The 19385-nt window shown below is 48.1% G+C and overlaps 1 protein-coding gene across 1 annotated transcript; it reads right to left on the reverse strand.

The window, feature by feature from the left end:
• Positions 1 to 2550, reverse strand: LOC147861891 (pentatricopeptide repeat-containing protein At3g09040, mitochondrial-like). Its single transcript, XM_087322477.1, has one exon. It carries the CDS (start codon positions 2548 to 2550, stop codon positions 1 to 3), a length of 2550 nt encoding a protein of 849 aa, XP_087178603.1.
• Positions 2551 to 19385: the final 16835 nt, after the last annotated feature.

The following is a 19385-nucleotide window of genomic DNA, read 5'->3' on the forward strand; positions in this document are numbered from 1 at the left end:
TCAATATCTCATGGCTGCTTCTATCCTCTCTGCATCTTTTTGCATGCGAGCAACTGCAAATGTATTAGCCGTAAGGGCATAAACTGCAGCACAAGTAGAATCTAGTTGTAGTAACTGATTGAAAGCCAGTATCCCAAGCTTTATATTTCCCCACTTTCTACTCGCTTCTAATAAAGAGCACCAAACTAGTGGGAAATTGATGCTCGGCATGACTTTGATCATTGACATTGCCGCATCAAAGAACCCTGCATAGCCATAAACCATCACCATGCAAGTATCATGTTCTAACCCTGAAGCAATGCCATATCTTTTAGTCATATTCTCGTACAGAATTTGGGTCTCATTCAATAGCCCTAAGTGAGAGCAAGCACCAAGAACATGTAGGAAAGTTACCTCATCCGGAAATAAGCCTTCAATCAGCATCTCTTCCAAACAATTCAATGTCTCTTCACATTTCCCTAGTTGGGAATACCCTTTGATTAATACATTCCAAGAGACTACAGTTCGAATTGGAATTTCGTCAAGCATTTGCTGTGCTTTTGCAAGAAGACCACATTTTGCATACATATCCACAAGAGCATTTCTAAGCATAACATCATTCTCTAGTAAATTCCTACTTGCAATGTGTTCATGTATTTCTTTGCCTTTGTCAATAGCGCCAATATTAGCACATGTTCTCAAAATGCAGATAAAGGTGACTACATTTGGAGAAAAACCCTCTCTTTGCATTTGATCAAAACAGCTCAGTGCTTCACGACCTTGCCCTTGTTGGGTATACCCTGTTATTAGTGCATTCCAAGCGACCACATTTTGAATAGAAAGCTCTTTAAGTGTCTCTTGCGCTTTTGCAAGTTCTCCACATTTAGTATACATGTGAACCAACGCACTGCCAAAAACAATTTCCCTCTTGAGTAAACCCCTATTAGAAACTACATCATGAATCTTCATGCCCTGGTCTATAGCTCTTATACTGCCACATGCCTTCAGGACGCAAGTTAAAGTTACTATATTAGGAGAGAAACCTTCGCTTTGCATACGTTCAAAACAGTTTAGTGCTTCATGACATTGCACATTTTGTGCATACCCTGCAATTAATGTAGACCAAGTGACAACATTTCGATCTGGAAGGTTTTCCAACACTTTTTGTGCTTTTTCCATTGCAGCACATTTGACATACATATCCACCAAGGAATTTCCAAGAACAATATCATTTTTCAATAAGTTCCTGCTAACAATCTCTTGATGGATTAGTTCACCCTTGTCTATCATTCCAAGGCTTCCACAAGCCTTCAATATGCAAGTGAAAGTGATCGCATCTGGTATGATGCCCTCTCTTTGCATCTGCTCAAAAAAATTCAATGCTTCAAAACAATGTTCATGTTCAACATAGCCAGTAATTAGAGCATTCCAAGAAACAATATCTCGGATAGGTATGTCTTCAAGAACTTCTCGCGCTTTTCCAAGAACACCACATTTGGCATACATATCCACCAACGCATTACCAAGTTGAGTATTGTTATCCAACAAGCTTCTAAATTGGATCCCTTTGTGTATCTCTTCTCCTTTCTCCATAGATCCAGAGGTGCCACATGCCTTCAAAATGCAAATCAATGTCACAACATCAGGAGAGAAGCCATCGCTTTGCATCTGTTGAAAACAGTTCAATGCCTGGAGACATTGCCCTTGTTGAGCATACCCTGTGATTAGAACATTCCATGAGACCACGTTTCTAAGCGGAAGCTCTTTGAGAACTTGTTGTGCTTTTTCAAGAACGCCACATTTGGCATACATATCCACCAAAGCATTACCAAGAACAATATCCTTTTGTAGCAATCCTGTACTAGCGATCATTTCATGAATTTGTTTGCCCTTGTCAATAGCCCCTATGCCCCCACATGCTTTCAAGACACATATGAAAGTGATTGCATTAGGGTAAATGTACTCATTTTGCATCCTTTCAAAGCATTTCAATGCTTCATGTCCTCGTTGTGCGTGAGCATATCCAGCAATAATCGCTGACCAAGAAACTACATCTCGAGAAGGAATGCCATCAAGTGCTTGTTGTGCTTTTTCAAGTGCTCCACATTTGGAATACATATCCACCAAAGCAGTACTTAGAACCACATCTCTCTCTATCAAACCCTTACTCGCAATCTCATTGTGAATTTTTTCACCCTTACCTAAATCCCTGATGTTTCCACATGCTTTCAAGATACAAGTAAAAGTAGTTGCATCAGGCGAAATGCCCTCACATTGCATCAAATCGAAGCAATTCAGAGCATCATGAGATCGGCCTTGTTGGGTATATCCCCATATTAATGCTGACCAAGAAACCACATTCCGGGATGGAATCTCTTCCAGTAATTTTTTAGCTTTTTCAAGTGCTCCGCATTTCACATACATGCTGATTAAAGCATTAGCTAGATAAACACAGCTTTTCAGTAGACCCCTCTTGAGCATCTCACCATGTAGTTTTGTGCCTTTACAGAGGTTCTTTTGCTTGGTACAATCCTTGAGCGAAGCCATGAAATCTTGCTTAGGCCTTTTCATGTTGATCTTCTCCTTCTTCTTCTTCTTCTTCTTCTTCTTCTTCTTCATCTGTGTCTTTATTATTCTTCTTCTCATCAGCTCAAGAGGAGTTCAAAAACCACCATCTCAGAAACTCCGAGGAACCACCATTTCTCCCTCTCTCTATCTCTCTCTCTCATGTTTTCAGAAAATCCGAAAGCACGCCTTAACATTTCCATAATTCCCAACATACCCCTCCCCCATTTTTCTACAAATTCTCACTTCTCTACCCAAAGGAAGTTGTGACAAACATCTTTTAAATGTCCGCGGGAGACTAATTGCAACCGAGAGAGAGAGAGATAGAGTGAGAGACTTAAAATTTGTCACTCTTCACGTGCTTGACAATTGGTTATATCATATGATAATAAGCCCTCTCTTTTATTTTGATTGGGCACCAACTTTTATTAGAGCAAAGTGCGATTCGTTGTGTAGGGATTTCCTCATGTTTGCTCAGCATATTTATTATGTTGGCAAGGAAAAGCGAGAGATTGCACCATCTCTCGGGTACTCCACATCCGGTTCTTCCCATCCGGAGGGACCTGTTTCCTAACAAACTCCCCCTTCACTCCGGCATGGGATGTCTTACTAGTCCGATCTGCTTCCGACATGCATCCAACTTGTCGGGTATCAGTACTTTGGTCAGCATATCTAACCCATTCTCGTCCATGTGGATCTTCGTCAGTGCGAACTCTCGATCTTCTACTTGCTCCCTAATCCAGTGATACCTACGTTGTATGTGCTTCGTCTTGGAATGGTATGTTGCGTTCTTAGCAAGGTGGATGGCACTTTGACTATCGCAATAGAGCCGGTATTCATCTTGCCGGATACCGAGCTCACCGATGAAGTCTTTCATCCATAATATTTCCTTGCCAGCTTCCACAACCGCCATGTACTCCGCCTCCGTGGTTGACAACGCAACCGTCTTCTGCAGCCTCGACTGCCACGAAACAGCTCCCCCTGCATATGTCATTACATACCCGGATGTAGACCGGCTGGTATCCACATCAGCCGACATGTACGAATCGGTAAACCATCAAGTTGAGGATTACCGGAGCCGAATCGGAGACACATATTCGAAGTGCCCTTCAAGTTCCGGAGTATCCATTTGACCGCGTTCCAGTGCTCCTCGCCGGGATTGCTCATAAATCGGCTCACCACTCCAACTGCGTATCCAATATCCGGCAGAGTACACACCATTGCGTACATTAAGCTCCCGACGGCAGAGGCATATGGCACCTTCATCATATCCGCCTTCTCTGCTTTCGTCTTCAGGCTTTGCTTACCGGATAATCTACAGTTTGCCGGAAGTGTCGATCCGACCGGTTTCGCGTATGACATGTTCAACCGCTGAAGCACCTTTGTCACATATTTCTCCTGTGACAGCCACAATTGCTTTGTTGGCCGGTCCCGGATGATATGCATCCCCAACATCTGTCTTGCCGGACCCAAGTCTTTCATTGCGAAAGTTCGGTTGAGAGCCTTCTTCAGCATCCGTATTTTGGCTTGGTCTCGTCCGACGATCAACATGTCGTCCACGTACAGAAGGAGTATCAAGAAGTTGCCTCCTTCGAACTTCTTCACAAACACGCAGTGATCGGCCTGTGTCTTGTGGTACCCTTGATCGGTCATGAAGGAGTCGAACTTCCGGTACCATTGTTGAGGAGCCTGCTTCAGTCCGTACAAGCTCTTCTTCAACCGACAAACCAGGTGCTCCTTTCCTTTCTCCACGAATCCTTCCGATTGCTGCATGTGGATCTCCTCTTCGAGGTCATCGTGAAGGAATGTCGTCTTCACGTCCAGTCACTCTACCTCGAGGTCCATGCTTGCCGCTATACTCAGCACCGTCCGGATGGAGGTCATCTTTACTACCGAGGCAAATATCTCGTCGAAGTCCACGCCCTTCTTCTGTTGGAACCCCTTCACCACGATCTTGGCTTTGTATCTCGGGGGGTTGCCGGCATCTCCCGGTTTCAACTTGTACACCCACTTGTTTCGGAGTGCCCGCTTTCCTTTCAATAACTCCACCAGTTCGTACGTATGGTTCTCATGCAGGGAGTCCATCTCATCCTGCATGGCACTTAACCATTTGCGGCTATGGGCGTCACTTTTAGCTTCCTCGAAGCTTTCTGGCTCCCCCTCATCGGTCAGCAGCACATGCTCCGCATCTGGAAATCTCTGGGGGGCCCTTCTCTCTTTCAGAGGATATCTCCGTCTTTGGCTTTTGGCAACCGGCTCCTCTATCTGTTCTTCATCCGAATCCGATTCGGGGTCTTGGCCGGTTCCGGTTTCACCTATTCCTTCTTCTTCGGCCTGTCTTGTCTCCTTACCGTTACCGGCCGGTTCATCGAGTGCTAACCGGTCTCTTGCCGGTTGGGTCTGCTCATCGTAGAATCGATCCTTACCGGTCGACTCAGAGTTCATTATCTTCTTCTCCGATTCCCAGTCGGCGAGCGTCTTGTCCTCCATGAAGATAATATCTCGACTCCGGAATACCTTCTTGTCGACCAGGTCCCACACTCGGTAGCCGAACTCATCGTCGCCGTAACCGAGGAATATGCATGGCCGGGTCTTTGGATCCAACTTTCCTCTCCGGTCCTTAGCTACATGCACGTACGCGAGACATCCAAACACCTTCAGTTGCCGGTAGGACACTTCCTTACCGGTCCATACTCTCTATGGCGTGTCTCCGTCCAAGGGTACTGAGGGTGATCTGTTTATCATGTATGTCGCCGTCGACAATGCCTCATCCCAAAACTTCTTGGGTAATTTTGCATGCGCCAGCATACTCCGAACCCTCTCCATTATGGTCTGGTTCATCCTCTCGGCCAGCCCGTTTAGTTCTGATGTCTTCGGCACGGTAAATTTGAGCCGGATTCCCTTCGAGTGGCAGTACTCCTCGAACTATCCCCGGTATTCTCCTCCGTTATCTGCTTGAACCGCCTTCAACTTTCGACCGGTTTCTCTTTCCACTCTCGCGTGGAGTTCTTTGAAGACGGATAGCACCTAATCCTTCGTCTTCAACGGTGTGGCCCACAACTTCCAGCTGTGGTCATCTATGAACGTCACGAAGTACTGCGATCCGGCATGTGACTTCGTGTCCACTTGACACACATCAGTATGCACCAACTCCAGTGATGCATTACGTCTCATCGGTGGCCTTGGTCAGAAGGAGGTCCGGTTTTGCTTACCGGCCAGACAATCAGTGCACTTCTCCAAGGGCACGTTCTTCACTGGAATGAGGTTGTCGTCTGCTCTTCATCCCCTTCTCACTCATGTGACACAACCTCTTGTGCCACAGCTCACCGACAGTGTCGGAAGCCACGTTCACTTCTTCCAGGCATAATCGGGCATTCATCAGGTACAACGTGTTGACCTTCCAGGCCCGAGCCACAATGAGGCTTCCTTTGCTGAACTTCATAACACCGTTCTGGATGCTACCCGTGTAGCCTTCATCATCTAGCCAACCGGCTGATATCAAGTTCAGTCGAACCTCCGGAACGTGTCGGACATCCTTCAGTAGCAGCTTGCATCCGGTTGGTGTTGTCAACCACACGTCTCCTATGCCGACAATTCGGCATGTACCTTCATTCCCCATCCGGACACAACCGTGATCACCGGCTGTGTAGGATGAGAAGTATTTACGGTCCGGGATAAGGTGGAACGACGCTTCGGGATCAACAACCCACGTTGTCTCATCGCCGCAAGGTTCAACTCACTCTCCTCGGTGATGAGCATCAGCTCTTCTTCACTTGCTGCGATTGCCGTCGTTCCCTTCCGGTCTTTACCGTTCTGGTCTAGTGTTCGCTTCGAATCGGTACCGTCGGTTTCCTTGTCTTTTCGGAAGTGCCGACAGTTCTTCTGGAAGTGTCTTGGCTTGCCACAATAGAAGCAAGTAGGCCTCCCCCTTGACTTTGACCGTGTCCCCGACTTCTCCCAGTTTTGGGGACTACAGTTTCTTTGTCTTCCGCGTTCGATTCGATAAGAAGCGCTTTGGAGTCGGAGCTCGTATCCTTATCTTTCCGACGTGCCTCTTCATCTAGCAAGCTCGACTTCACTCTTGCTAGGGATAACCGTTTCCCTTCCGGCCTGGCGTTGCCCAAAGTGACAACCAACGTCTCCCAGCTATCTGGGAGGGAACCAAGCAGGAGTAGTGCTAGTACCTCATCGGCAAGAGGTACTTCCAATGATGTTGCCTGGTGTATCAGCCCCTGGAAGGCATTCATGTGCTCCGCGATGCTGGAGCCATCTTGGTACCGGAGTCTTACTAGCTTCCGGAATACAAAAACCTGATTAACAACATTTTTGTTCTGAAACATGATGCCGATCTTCTCCCAAAGCTCATGAGCCTTGCTCTCTTCATTGAAGTTGTTGTATAGACTCATGTCGATGAAGCACCGTGTGTAGGCCGTTGTCTTCATGTGCATCACTTCCTATATCGTGGCATCGATTTTGTCCGGTCTCTTGTCCCCGAACTGAACCGGCAACCAAAGATCTTTAACCACGAGCATGTCCCTCATCTTCGACTTCCACACTGAATAGTTGGAGCTGGTGAGCTTGAACATGCCTCCAAACGAATCGTCCATTTTTTTTTCTGTGTCGTTTTGCTCTGATACCACTTTGAAAGGAACTACACGTTCCCGAACACAATGCTCAGCCACAACCAAGTCTAGGATCGAACACAGAAAAAATGGGTAATGTACGCACGACATAGTAAAGAGAAGAGTACACAGGATGTTTACGTGGAAAACCCAAACACGGGAAAAACCACGGCAGTCCATAGACTGCAAACTATCACTATGTTACAGTATACAGTAGATGAACAGAGAGGCAACGACCTCTTGTTCACTCTCTTCGCCACAGGCGGCGGTTACAACAGAGATAACGTCCTCTTCATCTCTCGCTCTCTCTCTCTCTCTGTACACGGTTGCACTCAGATCTTGCACCAACAAGAATGACAAAAACACAACACTCACTAAGTTTGCCCTAAGTCATATTTATACTAATATGACTTTTCGGCTATTTACAAATATAGCCCCAGTGGGCTCTCTGGAACATATTTACATATATGTCCCTTCCATCCGATGAGAGGTTCTCACCGGGCCTGCAACATCTGGTTCTCACAGGGTCTTCCGTTGCCGGGTACTCCACATCCGGTTCTTCCCATCCGGAGGGACCTGTTTCCTAACAGTATAAATACTTATAATCTCCTTGGTTCCTTTCAAGGGATTCAACGCCAGTCATTGACACATCAATCTAGTTTTCCTCGTTTCATTCCATCTTGTCCCCTTAATCTTCATATTTGTCTTCATGCACTCATGTCGCTCAACTTCTAGAGTTCCAAGACTCATCACTTCTAGCTCCAAGTTTGTAGTCGGTCGATCATAGCCTTGTCATCCGTCCTCCGTCGTGGTTCGCGGTGTTGAATACGGGTTTCTAATGGACGTATTCACACTATCTCCTTTTGAACACACTAGACTTAGGCTACTTATGTAAATAGTGAGAAGGGCAGTTGCCCTAAGTTAGTCCGTATATATAAACTACTTTGTAACCTAGTTACAGTTGGTTGCACATTTTGTAAAAGTTGTAATAAACTTCCTTGACATTTGTGCCTACCTGTCTATGACTCTCTCTCTTGCGTACGAGTTGTTTTCTTTTATGTCTTTGCTGCCATCAAAGCTATGATCTTGCATCCATTTATGTTCTTATCCTAGAAGAGTGTTGATCTTGTTCTGCATTAGAAGACGACGTTCCCAACATTTGGTATCAGATCTTGGTCGTTTGTTTGATTCTGTTGTCGCCTTCTATCTAGTCTCCATCGACAACTCTCGTTCGTGTATCCTGAAGATCTTAGTTGGTCTCGACAGGCAACCTACAACAAGATTGTTTACGCAAAGAGAAACGTGGCGAAGTCTGCACTCTACTATTCTAGGTCACTTTTGGTTATGTGATCGTAGCCGCTCGGAGTGAGACTTCTATCTTGATTAGGCCAAATCTTTGCTTCACTCGACTAGGTGGAAAATCGAATAGGTCATCTGATGCTTTTCTCCTACTCGCCGTAGTGACCTAAAGCAAACACGACTCCAGGGGTAACCCCAATTTATGTTTCATTCGACTGAACAACATTCGGGAGGACCAATTAGATCCATCCCTCTCATCGTTGCAGTTAACCGAAACAAGATCGGCCTGGAGTATTGCATATAATCGTGTTGAGAAATTTCGGAAAAATCGAATCATCAAATACGGGTTCAACTCGACTAAGTTAGTTGACAGTAGTCACTCCGAACAGGATTCGTTGATATTCGTAATCAACACGACTTGTGTCCAACTTCGGCTAGAATGGCATCGAGTGAGCCAAGTTGTTGCACTCCATCACAATTCGTAGCTAACTCTGGACAAAGTCTATTATACCAACACAAATGGCTTCAACATCCGGCTTGTCAGAAATGAGTCTAAGGAAGTTCGACAGATCGAACTTCAACTTCTGGAAGGAGTAGATGCAAGACTATTTAATAGTCAAGGGGCAAATTGACCCCATTGAGAATGAAGACCCTCTAGAAGGATACAAGTCACTTGAATGGGAAAAGCTCGACAGAATCGTCCGAGCCACCATTCGGATGCATCTATCGGAGTCTGTGTACTTCACGGTGCAATCGTGTTCGACTGCCTTCCAACTATGGAAGACACTTTCAGAAACTTACGAAAAGAAGGTCGCCCCTACCAAGATATACCTGATTTGACACCTTTATAACCTTCGGATGAAAGAGTCCAACTCGATCCAGGCACACCTGAATGAGTACGAAAGCTTAAGCTCCCAAATTTTGGCCTAGGGGACAATTATCGAGGATGAACTAAAAGCAATGCTCCTCGTGAGTAGTCTCCCTCCCTCGTGGGAAACTTTCGTTACAACCGTGTGCAATGCGTCGACAACTATTGTTAAGTACTCCTTAGTCACGAGTGCAATTCTGATTGAAGCAGCTCAGAGAAAATCGTTTGCTAACGATTCAGCCAACAACGCTTACGTAGTACAAGGTTCGACCGATCGATCGAACAACCGTGGAAGAAGTTCCTCACGGTAGCCGAACAATGAAAGAAGTCGTAGCAAGTCCCAGGATAATCGAGTTTGCAACTACTGCAAGAAACTCGAACACATCAAAGCTGATTGCCGTGCACTCAAGGCCAAAAATGATAAGGCTCAGCAAGCCGAGCAGAAGAGTGGCCGATACGAGGAGATCAACTACATTGGCTCTTCGGCCAAAGTATTGACAAACGACCTGAATATTGTTACCGGCCGGCAAAGGAGTCCAAAGTGGGAAACGGAGAGCTAATTAAGTAGTAGGAATGTGGTTGTAATTAAGCTATGAGTGTGGACAGACGGACCGGAACTGTGTGCCGTTCCGGATCCGGACTGATCCCGAACAGGTGCGGATGGCACCGTTTTGTAATACAAACCGGAAACCTATTTAAAGGCCCGAATACAATGTAATAGTTAGCGGTTAATTAATGAAAGCTTAAGCGTTGTTATATCTCTGTGTTAATTGCCATTCTGTCTTAATTGTTATATCTTACACGTGTTATGAAGACGATCCTAATAAGTAACTTGATTAAGTCGGATTAAGCGTTGAAGTCTAATCCGGTTGCCGTAACACCCTTTGGTGAAGTGTCTCCCGTAGACACCCTGTGTTAGGCCATTGTCCGGCCCGAAGAGTTAACACAGTTTTTGGCGACCACGATTCCTGTTTTTGTAGAGAACGACGGCACGGATGGATGTCTAGATCAACGCACGACCTGGTTACAGATCGAACTCGACGCCTTGCCGAAAGGCAAAGGAGACGCGAGGCTTTCCAGCAAGTAGCGCAGGAAATTAGAGCGGATCACTCGTTTTCCAACGTAATCCGGAGAGTAGCGGAGGACTCCCTCTGGTTACAGCAAACATCGCACCCGGACGACGGTAGCAGCCTAAGCAGCCTCTGGGAAACCGAATCCCTTCTCCACGCGTTGGCAAACGGAGAAGGCAAAGCAGAGGCCTTTTCAGCATATGAATCGGACTCCGAAGGGGAATACAGTGTGCACACGAACTACCGTAGCAGCAAGAAACCCCGGGCGGACTGGAGGACGAAGGATCGGATACCTTACCGACATCGGAACCGGAACCGGAAGTGCTAACGCTGGAACCCCCGGAACCAGCAGAAGAAGAACGAGCTCCGACACCGGAAGTCGAAGAGGAGAGGCCTCCGTCACCAAAGGAAGAGAAACAACCAACACCGGAATCAAATCGGGAAAGACCACCGACACCGGAGAAAATTCCGGAACGAGCACCAACACTACCAGCCTGCGCACCAATACCGGACGATGACATGCCGTTCCAGTACTCCAAATATAGAGATGATCCGGACGCGGAAGCTCATGTGCACGCCTTTGAACAGACATGGGAAGCCAACCATGTGTCCCAGTGATTGACCCCAAAAGAAGAAGAACGCTCTAAGATAGCGGAATTTGGCGTCACATTGGAGGGACGAGCAGCAAGATGGCGCCGGACGCAGGACCCGTCTACCATCAACACCTTTGCAGATTTAAAAGCTAAATTCAGGCATTTTTTTCAAAAGGAGGTGGACCAGACCGTAATGGTAGGCTTATTTTATACCATCCGGCAAGAGGCAGGGGAGAGCATTCCCCAATTTGTCATCCGGTTTCAACGGATGCATAGTCAGCTTGCAACCGGAAGAAGACGAACGCTGGCGACGAATGGATCGTGACCGACCGGCACAGGATGTCCGGTATGGCGAGCGACGGGAAAATAATGTCCGGTACGGCGAGCGACAGGAAAATGATGTCCGGTACGGCGAGCGACGGGAAAATGATGTCCAGTACGGCGAGCGACGGGAAAATGATGTCCGGTACGGTGATCGGCGAGAAAACTATGACCGGCATGATCGGTACCAGGATTACAATAGACGATACGAACAGTACGATCGGGAGCAGTCCCCCGGGTATCGTCAGCAACGGGAGGAATACGGCAGATATAACGGGCAACCCCGTCAAGAGTACCGTAATAAGAAAAGCTATAACAAAAAACGGCATTTTAAAAAAGGCGGCTATCCCCGGGATCCGGAACAAGGAGCTCCAAGTAGCCAACCGGTACAAAACCCCGCGCGTACCGTAGGACTTGCCCTAGGCACAACAGACAATGCCGAATCTAGCAATGCCCGGAAAGCCTACTGCTACTACTACAGACAGGAAGGCCATTATAGTAACCAATGCCCGGTGAAGAGCTATGAAAAACGACCGACGGTAAATATGGTAGTCCCTGAGGTGGCAGACCTGCAGCAGGTGACCACAAGGTCGAAGGGCATGGCCAAAGAATGGGAGACACAGGAGACCATCCAGAAACAAGCAACGGAATGGGTAAAGAAAGCAAACGAGCAGAATGTCACAGACTTACAACAGCAAAAGGAGAACACCGCAGGGCTTGCCGGCGGTAGTCACTCCGAGAACGAGACATGGCAGGCGTTGCAAGAATGCCAGATTATGTTACCACTAGGAAGACTCCTACAACTCGTGCCAAGATTCACGGAAGGACTGAAGACGACCATGACAGCAGGAGAACCATCACCGGCACCGGTACTCTTCTCGAATCCGGAGGAGGGACCAACAGTGGTAGACACTAGCAGTCTGGTAATCACTGCCATTGTAAAAGGGAAAGAACTCCCCGGCACAGTTATAGACGGAGGCTCTGGGGTAAATGTAATAAGCCTCCGGACGTGAGGACCTAGGAATCCACGAGTGGGAGCCGTGTCCGTTCTGGTTGCGGATGGCCGATACAAGCTCAGTGCGGCCGACAGGATTAATACGGAAATTAGAAGTCACCGTCGGCGGGCATACATTTCACATCTCGGCCGTAGAGCTACAATTACAGGCACAAGGCGCATACCCGCTATTGCTGGGGCGGCCATGGTTGAAAACGGCACATATCAAACAGAATTGGCGAAAAAATATAATTACCTTCCGGCGAGGAAAAGCCAAGGTACGGGTACCAACACAGCCAAGGACGAGCACTGGCAAGGAATGTACACCGTTGTATGCGGAAAGCGTCAACATGCTAGAAGGGTTAGCGGATGAAGAAGAAGCTCAATACCTGCAGGAAAACCCAAAGATCATACCCCTCTTCGAAATTGACATTGCCGAAGCCGTAGCACCGTATTTACCGCAACCGGAAGAGGCGGAAGCAGAACCGGATAAAGACGCAATCCGGGAGTTACGGCAAGCGCAGGAAGCGTTGGAACGGGAAATGGCCGTTTCATAGCGCGTAAAAGCATCGCAACTGGAAGAGGTGAATTTAGGCACCACAGACGAAGCAAAACCGGTGCACATCGCCAAGGAGATGAAGTCCGAAGACAAAACGGCGATGATAACACTTCTCACGGAATTCCGGGATGTGTTCGCCTGGTCATACGAAGGTATGCGAGGACTCGACCCTCAGTTATACCAGCATCAAGTACACTTGAGCAAGGACGCAAAACCAGTGGCACAAAGACGGTACCGGATGAATCCCAATTATGCTGCCAAGGTCAAGGAAGAAATCGACAAATTGCTAAGAGTTGGCTTTATCCGTCCGGTAAAGAAAGCGACATGGCTGAGCCCGATCGTAGTCGTACCGAAGAAGAACGGAAAAATTCGAGTTTGCGTGGATTACCGGAAACTTAATGCGGCTACGGTAACGGATGCGTTTCCACTTCCGTTCACAGATGGAGTGTTGGATGCCGTCGCCGGCCATGAGGTCTATAGCTTTCTAGACAGATTCAGTGGGTATAATCAGATCCGGATGCACCCCGACGACCAGGAGAAAACAACATTCGTCACCGAATGGGGGGTGTTTGTGGCCGTGGTGATGATGTTCGGACTCAAAACGGCACCGGGAACGTTTCAAAGAATCATCATGGAAATCTTTGGTGAATATATACCGGCTTTTATGCAGGTTTTCCTTGACGATTTCGCCGTCTATAGCCGGGAGGAGGACCATTTTCAGCACCTCCGTCTTTGTCTAGAAAAGTGTAGAGCGTACCGGCTAAGCTTGAATCCGGCAAAGTGTGTATTTGGCGTGTCCAGTGGAACTTTATTAGGACATATCGTGAGCCAGGAAGGTATTGCAGTCGACCTAGACAAAGTGAAAGCCATATTAGAAGCACCGGCGCCGACAACGGCAAAGGCATTAAGCCGGTTCTTAGGCTAGATCCGGTGGCACAGCCGGATGCTCCGATACTTGGCCGACCTGGCTACACCGTTGCATGCGGCCGTACATCGGACACTATTCCAGTGGACCGATACTGAGGATAGGGCGTATAAGGCCCTCAAGGTACTATTGTCGCAGGCACCGGTAGTACAACCTCCAGATTGGAGTAAAGAATTTCACGTGTTCGTGGACGCCTCCGACATCGCAATCGGAAGCGTACTGATGCAGCTTACGGAACCAAAGTGGTACCGGCCAGTGTACTATGCCAGCCGGAAGCTATCCCAAGCAGAACGGAACTACTCTACTACGGAACGGGAAGCTCTAGGAATGGTCTACAGTGTGACAAAGTTTCGGCACTATTTATTGGGAAGGAAGTTTTCCTTCCATGTAGATCATTCGGCACTCCTTTACCTAGTGTCCAAGGCGTCACTCACCGACAAATTGGCCCGGTGGACCTTATTGTTACAGGAGTTCGAGTTTGAAATATTCCACCGACCCGGTATACAGCATGCCGTAGCGGATTACTTAAGCCGATTGGAGTCCGGAGAGACGGGTGACGGAGTACCGGATGAGTTTCCGGATGCGGAATTGTTTCGAGTCACTACGGAGACGGCAATAGAAGAGACAGTGGCCCAGGAAGACAAGTGGCTCACAAATATGCACCGGTTTTTGAGCACAGGACTGCCTCCGGAAGAGCTGAACCGGGATGAATGGAAACGCCTGGCGGTACAAAGCCGACATTTCTGCTTACTGCGAGACACACTGTACCACAAGGGTGCTGACGGCATATGGAGACGGGCGGTGCGCAACGATGAAAAGGAACTGATACTGAGGGTAGCCCACTGCGGACTTGCCGGAGGTCACTATGCCGAAGATGCGACGGCCAGAAAAATATGGCAAAGTGGCCTATGGTGGCCAACGACATTAAGAGATGCGGTACGGTACGCAAAAGAATGTGACCTATGCCAGAGAATGGGCCAGCCAACGGAGCAGGCTCGTATGCCACACCAGCCGGTACTACCACTCGAGCCATTCCAAAAGTGGGGGCTGGACTTTGTAGGACCGTTCAAGCCACCGGCAATGAGAACGGGTAATCGGTACATTATCGTTGCTACGGATTACTGCACGAAATGGGTGGAGGCCAAAGCTTTACGGGATAACACTGCTGCGTCAACGACAAAGTTTCTATATGAGTACATTTGGTGCCGTTACGGATGCCCCATTGAATTGATAAGTGACCAAGGGGGGCACTTTCTCGGACAAGTAGTGGAAAGCCTAACGACCTTCTATGCCGTGGTCCACAAACGAAGCACACCTTACTACCCACAGGCGAACGGATTAGCGGAATCAACAAACAAGACGCTTCAGAACATCCTTCGGAAGATCGTCAACGAGAACCGGACGGATTGGGACACAAAGCTACATAGCGCGCTTTGGGCATACCGGACGGCATACAAAACGAGCATCCGAACAACACCGTTCCGGTTGGCGTTCGGACTCGAGGCGGTCATGCCGGTAGAATTTCAAGTACCTAGCTTACGGATCCAGCTACAAGAACGGCTGAACGAGAAGGAGTCGGAGACAATAAGGTTGACAGCGCTGTGTGAGCTGGAGGAACAACGGTTGGCCAGCATCCTACATTTAGAATTGGAGCAACGGCGACGGAAAGCATTTGTCGACCGGCACAGGAAAGGTAACGAAAAAATGTTCGCAATCGGCAAACCAGTGTTAGTATTCCAAACTCGGATGGGCAAGATGCCGGGTAAACTAAGGTTTAGATGGACCGGACCATATTGGCTAACACGGGAGTATAATGGGTCCTACCAGTTGGGGACACTTGCTGGCGAAGTGCTGGGCAAATGGGTCAACGGATTCCGGTTAAAGGCATATAGAGGACCGATGCCTAAGAACCCGTTTGAGCAAAGGACCGACGGCAACCACCAAGACGGCAGAGACAGCAAGCCGGGAACCGGAGAGAATGAGGCCGGTAAGGGTCCGGGAGGACCAACGGACATGTGACGTCACACTAATAATAATAATAACTGAAAAAAAAAAAAAAAACAATCATGCAAAAGCGAGGAGTGAATGGATGAAAGAGCCTGGAGCGAAAAGGTACGTAATGGGCATTTAAAGCACCACCACAGGACATAATGCTATTTTAAGTACGCGACATGCACAAACTCGAAAAAGGCGCCAGAATGCACAAACAAAAACCATTGCGCGTAGAGACCCTCTACTTTCGCGAACCCAGGAGCACAGAAGCACCGAAACGCTGCAAGATCATCAGATGAGAACCTGCGCACAGAGAACCACCGCCTTCTGAACTCTCTCTTTCTCAACCCCACTCTCATCACCATCCATCCTCGTCACCGCAATCCGACCCCGACACAGAGATGGACCCGCAAACGCTGTCGGAAGCCGCCAAGACATGGCTGAAACAACACGGGCTCGAGGGCTTCTTGATGATGATGGAAGTACCGCCACACAAAGAAGCCGACAAAGTGATCAAGGAAATCGATACAGAGGTCATAACGGCAGAGGCGATTCGAGCGTTAATAGGCCTTCCGGAGGGAGGCATACTCACGATCGACAATCCAACCCCGGAGCAACTCATCAGGTATTTTGGTGAGTACTCTCTAGCCAGCAAGGGCTACCGGACACAGGGCGGCGGAGATATGTTGTTCCGCGAAATTGCTCGTGTGCTCCATGAATACGGCCACGTATACCCTAGACCCCCTGTCATGCCGCAGAACCGGGCAGGGATGATCATCGCCACCTATGAAGGGATCAAGGTGGATTGGCCGGTATTGATTGCAGACGGGTTGTGTGCGGCGATCGAGATCGTCAGAGGCAAAGATGGCAAAGAAGGCCGGGACGGACGAAGGATATGGCACGCCGTAACACAGTGGCTCACCTTGCTGGTGCCACCCGTTCAGACCGTCCAACCCAAGAAGCGAGGAAGTGTGCCGGACGGCACCCCAAGGATGGCTTCCAAACGGCAACAGCTGTTGGCCTCTAAGGCCAGTAAGGGAAAGGCGGTGGATGCAGAACAGGCGGCAACAGGAAGCAGAAGCCGAAAGCGCCCAACGGAGGCGTAGGAGGAACCACCGGCACGGCCCGTAAAGGTCACACTCCGCCGACCGGTGAATCGAGAAGTGGACCCCTTGGCGGCAAAACTCAATGCCGGAGCTCAGGAGGAGGAAATAGAGGAGGAGCCTACGGAGCACCTCCAGCGATGGTCGTCGGCAAGGACCGTTGAGACAGCCGGGAAACGTTCGGACCCTCAGACGGAGGGAACACCGGCTCCCCATACTGAGACTCCTACGCCAAGGAAGGAACCGGAACCAGTGCAGATGGCACCGGAAACAGAAGCCCCGGCACCATCGGCAACACCGGCAAGTCCCATCCCGCCAGAGCCGGAAAGATCACTGCAGCCTCCCTCGGTCAGCCAAGAAGAAGCGCAAGGGGAACTAGGACAGCAGGATGGTCCACGGGCAGAAAAGGAACTGCAACTCGGCGCAACCAGGCGGGACCACCCCTCTACAAGTGAGCCCATCTATCAAACCTCCGTGCAAGCACAACAAGGCACCGGTAGCCTGTGGCTCCGGTGGATAGGCGAACAGATAGCCGGAGCAGTGGGGTATATAGAGGCAAAAGAAAGAGCGCAAAGCGAACGGTTGCTCGTCACAACCGAACAACTAGAGACGGCCCGGTCCAGAATCCGGTGCCTTGAAAAAGATTTGGATCAGGTCACGACAGAGATGGCCAAAATACGGATCCAATCACCGGTGACTCCGATAAGTGTACAGAATAATGAAACGGAACGACCTGTACATAACAATAAGACCCCGACAACGGAAACCGTTCCGGCGAGAGATGCGGCGCAAGCTCGGGAGCTTGCAGAATTGAGAGAGGAACTTGCCGCACAAGAAGCGCTAAGGAGCTGTTGTCGTAGTGTATTTCGTACACTACGTGAAAAAATAAAAATAATATAACCGATTTAATTACATATAAATAAATAAAATAAGAATATCAAGATATTTATCACGTGCATAGGGCAAGATTCGAACCTTGTACCTCCACGTAGCCAAACCTCAACTTTACCATCATGCTACCTTATCTTTAGTGTTCTATAAATAGATTTAATAACTATAAGTGCTTTATTTGTGCCTACCTTTATTAAAAGGTAAATCATGCATTTTTAGAGTGCGTGAATATTTTGTAGAAAACCGCAAGCAACTAAAAAGTGACTCATGCACATCTAGCGTGCATGAGCACTATATTTAGCAAATAAAAGCAAGGATTAGAAAAGCATCACATGCACATTTAGTGTGCATGAACATATTAGAAAAAAAAAAAAGCATGTAGTTATGCTTAGTCTCTCCCATCACTACATAAGGATGGGGAGCACAATGTAATAGGTGTGTGAAATATTTGGAAATTGGATATATTTCCGAAAACACCAACCGATTAATATAATCGTGGGATTCACGAAAATAATATAATCTATACTTGTGGGATTCACAAGTTTCTTATATCTTTCTTTCAATCTAAATATATATTCTTATCTAAATATTGATTAATCGAATAAAATACACTCGTGGGATTCACGAAATTTCTATCTCTCTTTCTAATAATCTATTCATTACTAGCCTCATCTCATATTCTTCTTTCTCCTAGTCCAAAACCTCGGCGGTTCCCACCCGACTCACGCAAACGATCCGGAGCCGAAAGGCACGACACCGTTGGTGAACCCGACGTGAAGACGGGTGGCAAGGAGATGGAGAATCAACAAGAGGCAATGAGCATAACGATGATGATGATGTTCGAGCGGATGCTACAAGAACAACGAGTGATGTCGGAGATCACGGGGGCAGTAAAGCGGCTCGTACAACGAAACGGACAATTCAACGGAAACGATGTGTCACGCTATCTACGTGACTACAAGGCGGAGATGATACGATGTGGGATACCGGAAGGATTGCAAGTGACATCCTTCAATCGGGTGGCCACGGATGAGCTACAAGAGAGAATCCACAAGATACGGCAACAAAACTCGACATGGGGGTCATTCGAAGAAGCTTTACGAGAGGCATATGATTACAAGAGATCGAAGGGACAAGATCGGCGAGAATTCGACGAATGGGTGGCATCGGAGAAGACCCACCGAAGTGCAACACAAGCATTCCTAGAGTTCGAGCATCGTCTTGCTCAACTCTCGGAGCGGGAACAACGGTTGGTGGGGGAGGATAAAGTCCTAATGTTCGTAAAATCGATCGATCGAAAAGAAAGGATGGACATCGGGATCGAACTCGAAGACGATGACGGTGCGAACGGTCTTACCGAGGATTGGGCCAAAATCGAAAGGGTATGCCGAAGACATGATGAAAGGAAGCTGAGAATCTCGTCAACAACGACATGGCCCATGAAGGATGGTCGATTGAGGAAAAACGATGAAGCCAATATGAAGGCCGAAATACAACATGATGGTGCGACGGAAGAGGGTGTAAAACAAGCTACCCTCTTGTCTTGTGAAAGAACGATGGCGAAGGATAAGGCCGATAATTCAAGTGTAGAAGGAAATTTCGGG

Source organism: Azolla caroliniana, unplaced genomic scaffold, assembly GCF_043228905.1.
Source record: "Azolla caroliniana isolate FFs.n. ecotype wild unplaced genomic scaffold, voAzoCaro1.0.p SCAF_7, whole genome shotgun sequence".
Classification (NCBI taxonomy): domain Eukaryota; kingdom Viridiplantae; phylum Streptophyta; class Polypodiopsida; order Salviniales; family Salviniaceae; genus Azolla; species Azolla caroliniana.

Excerpts from the sequence above, each read along its gene's own strand:
- LOC147861891 (XM_087322477.1), bottom strand. The coding sequence starts at position 2,550 with ATGAAAAGGCCTAAGCAAGATTTCATGGCTTCGCTCAAGGATTGTACC.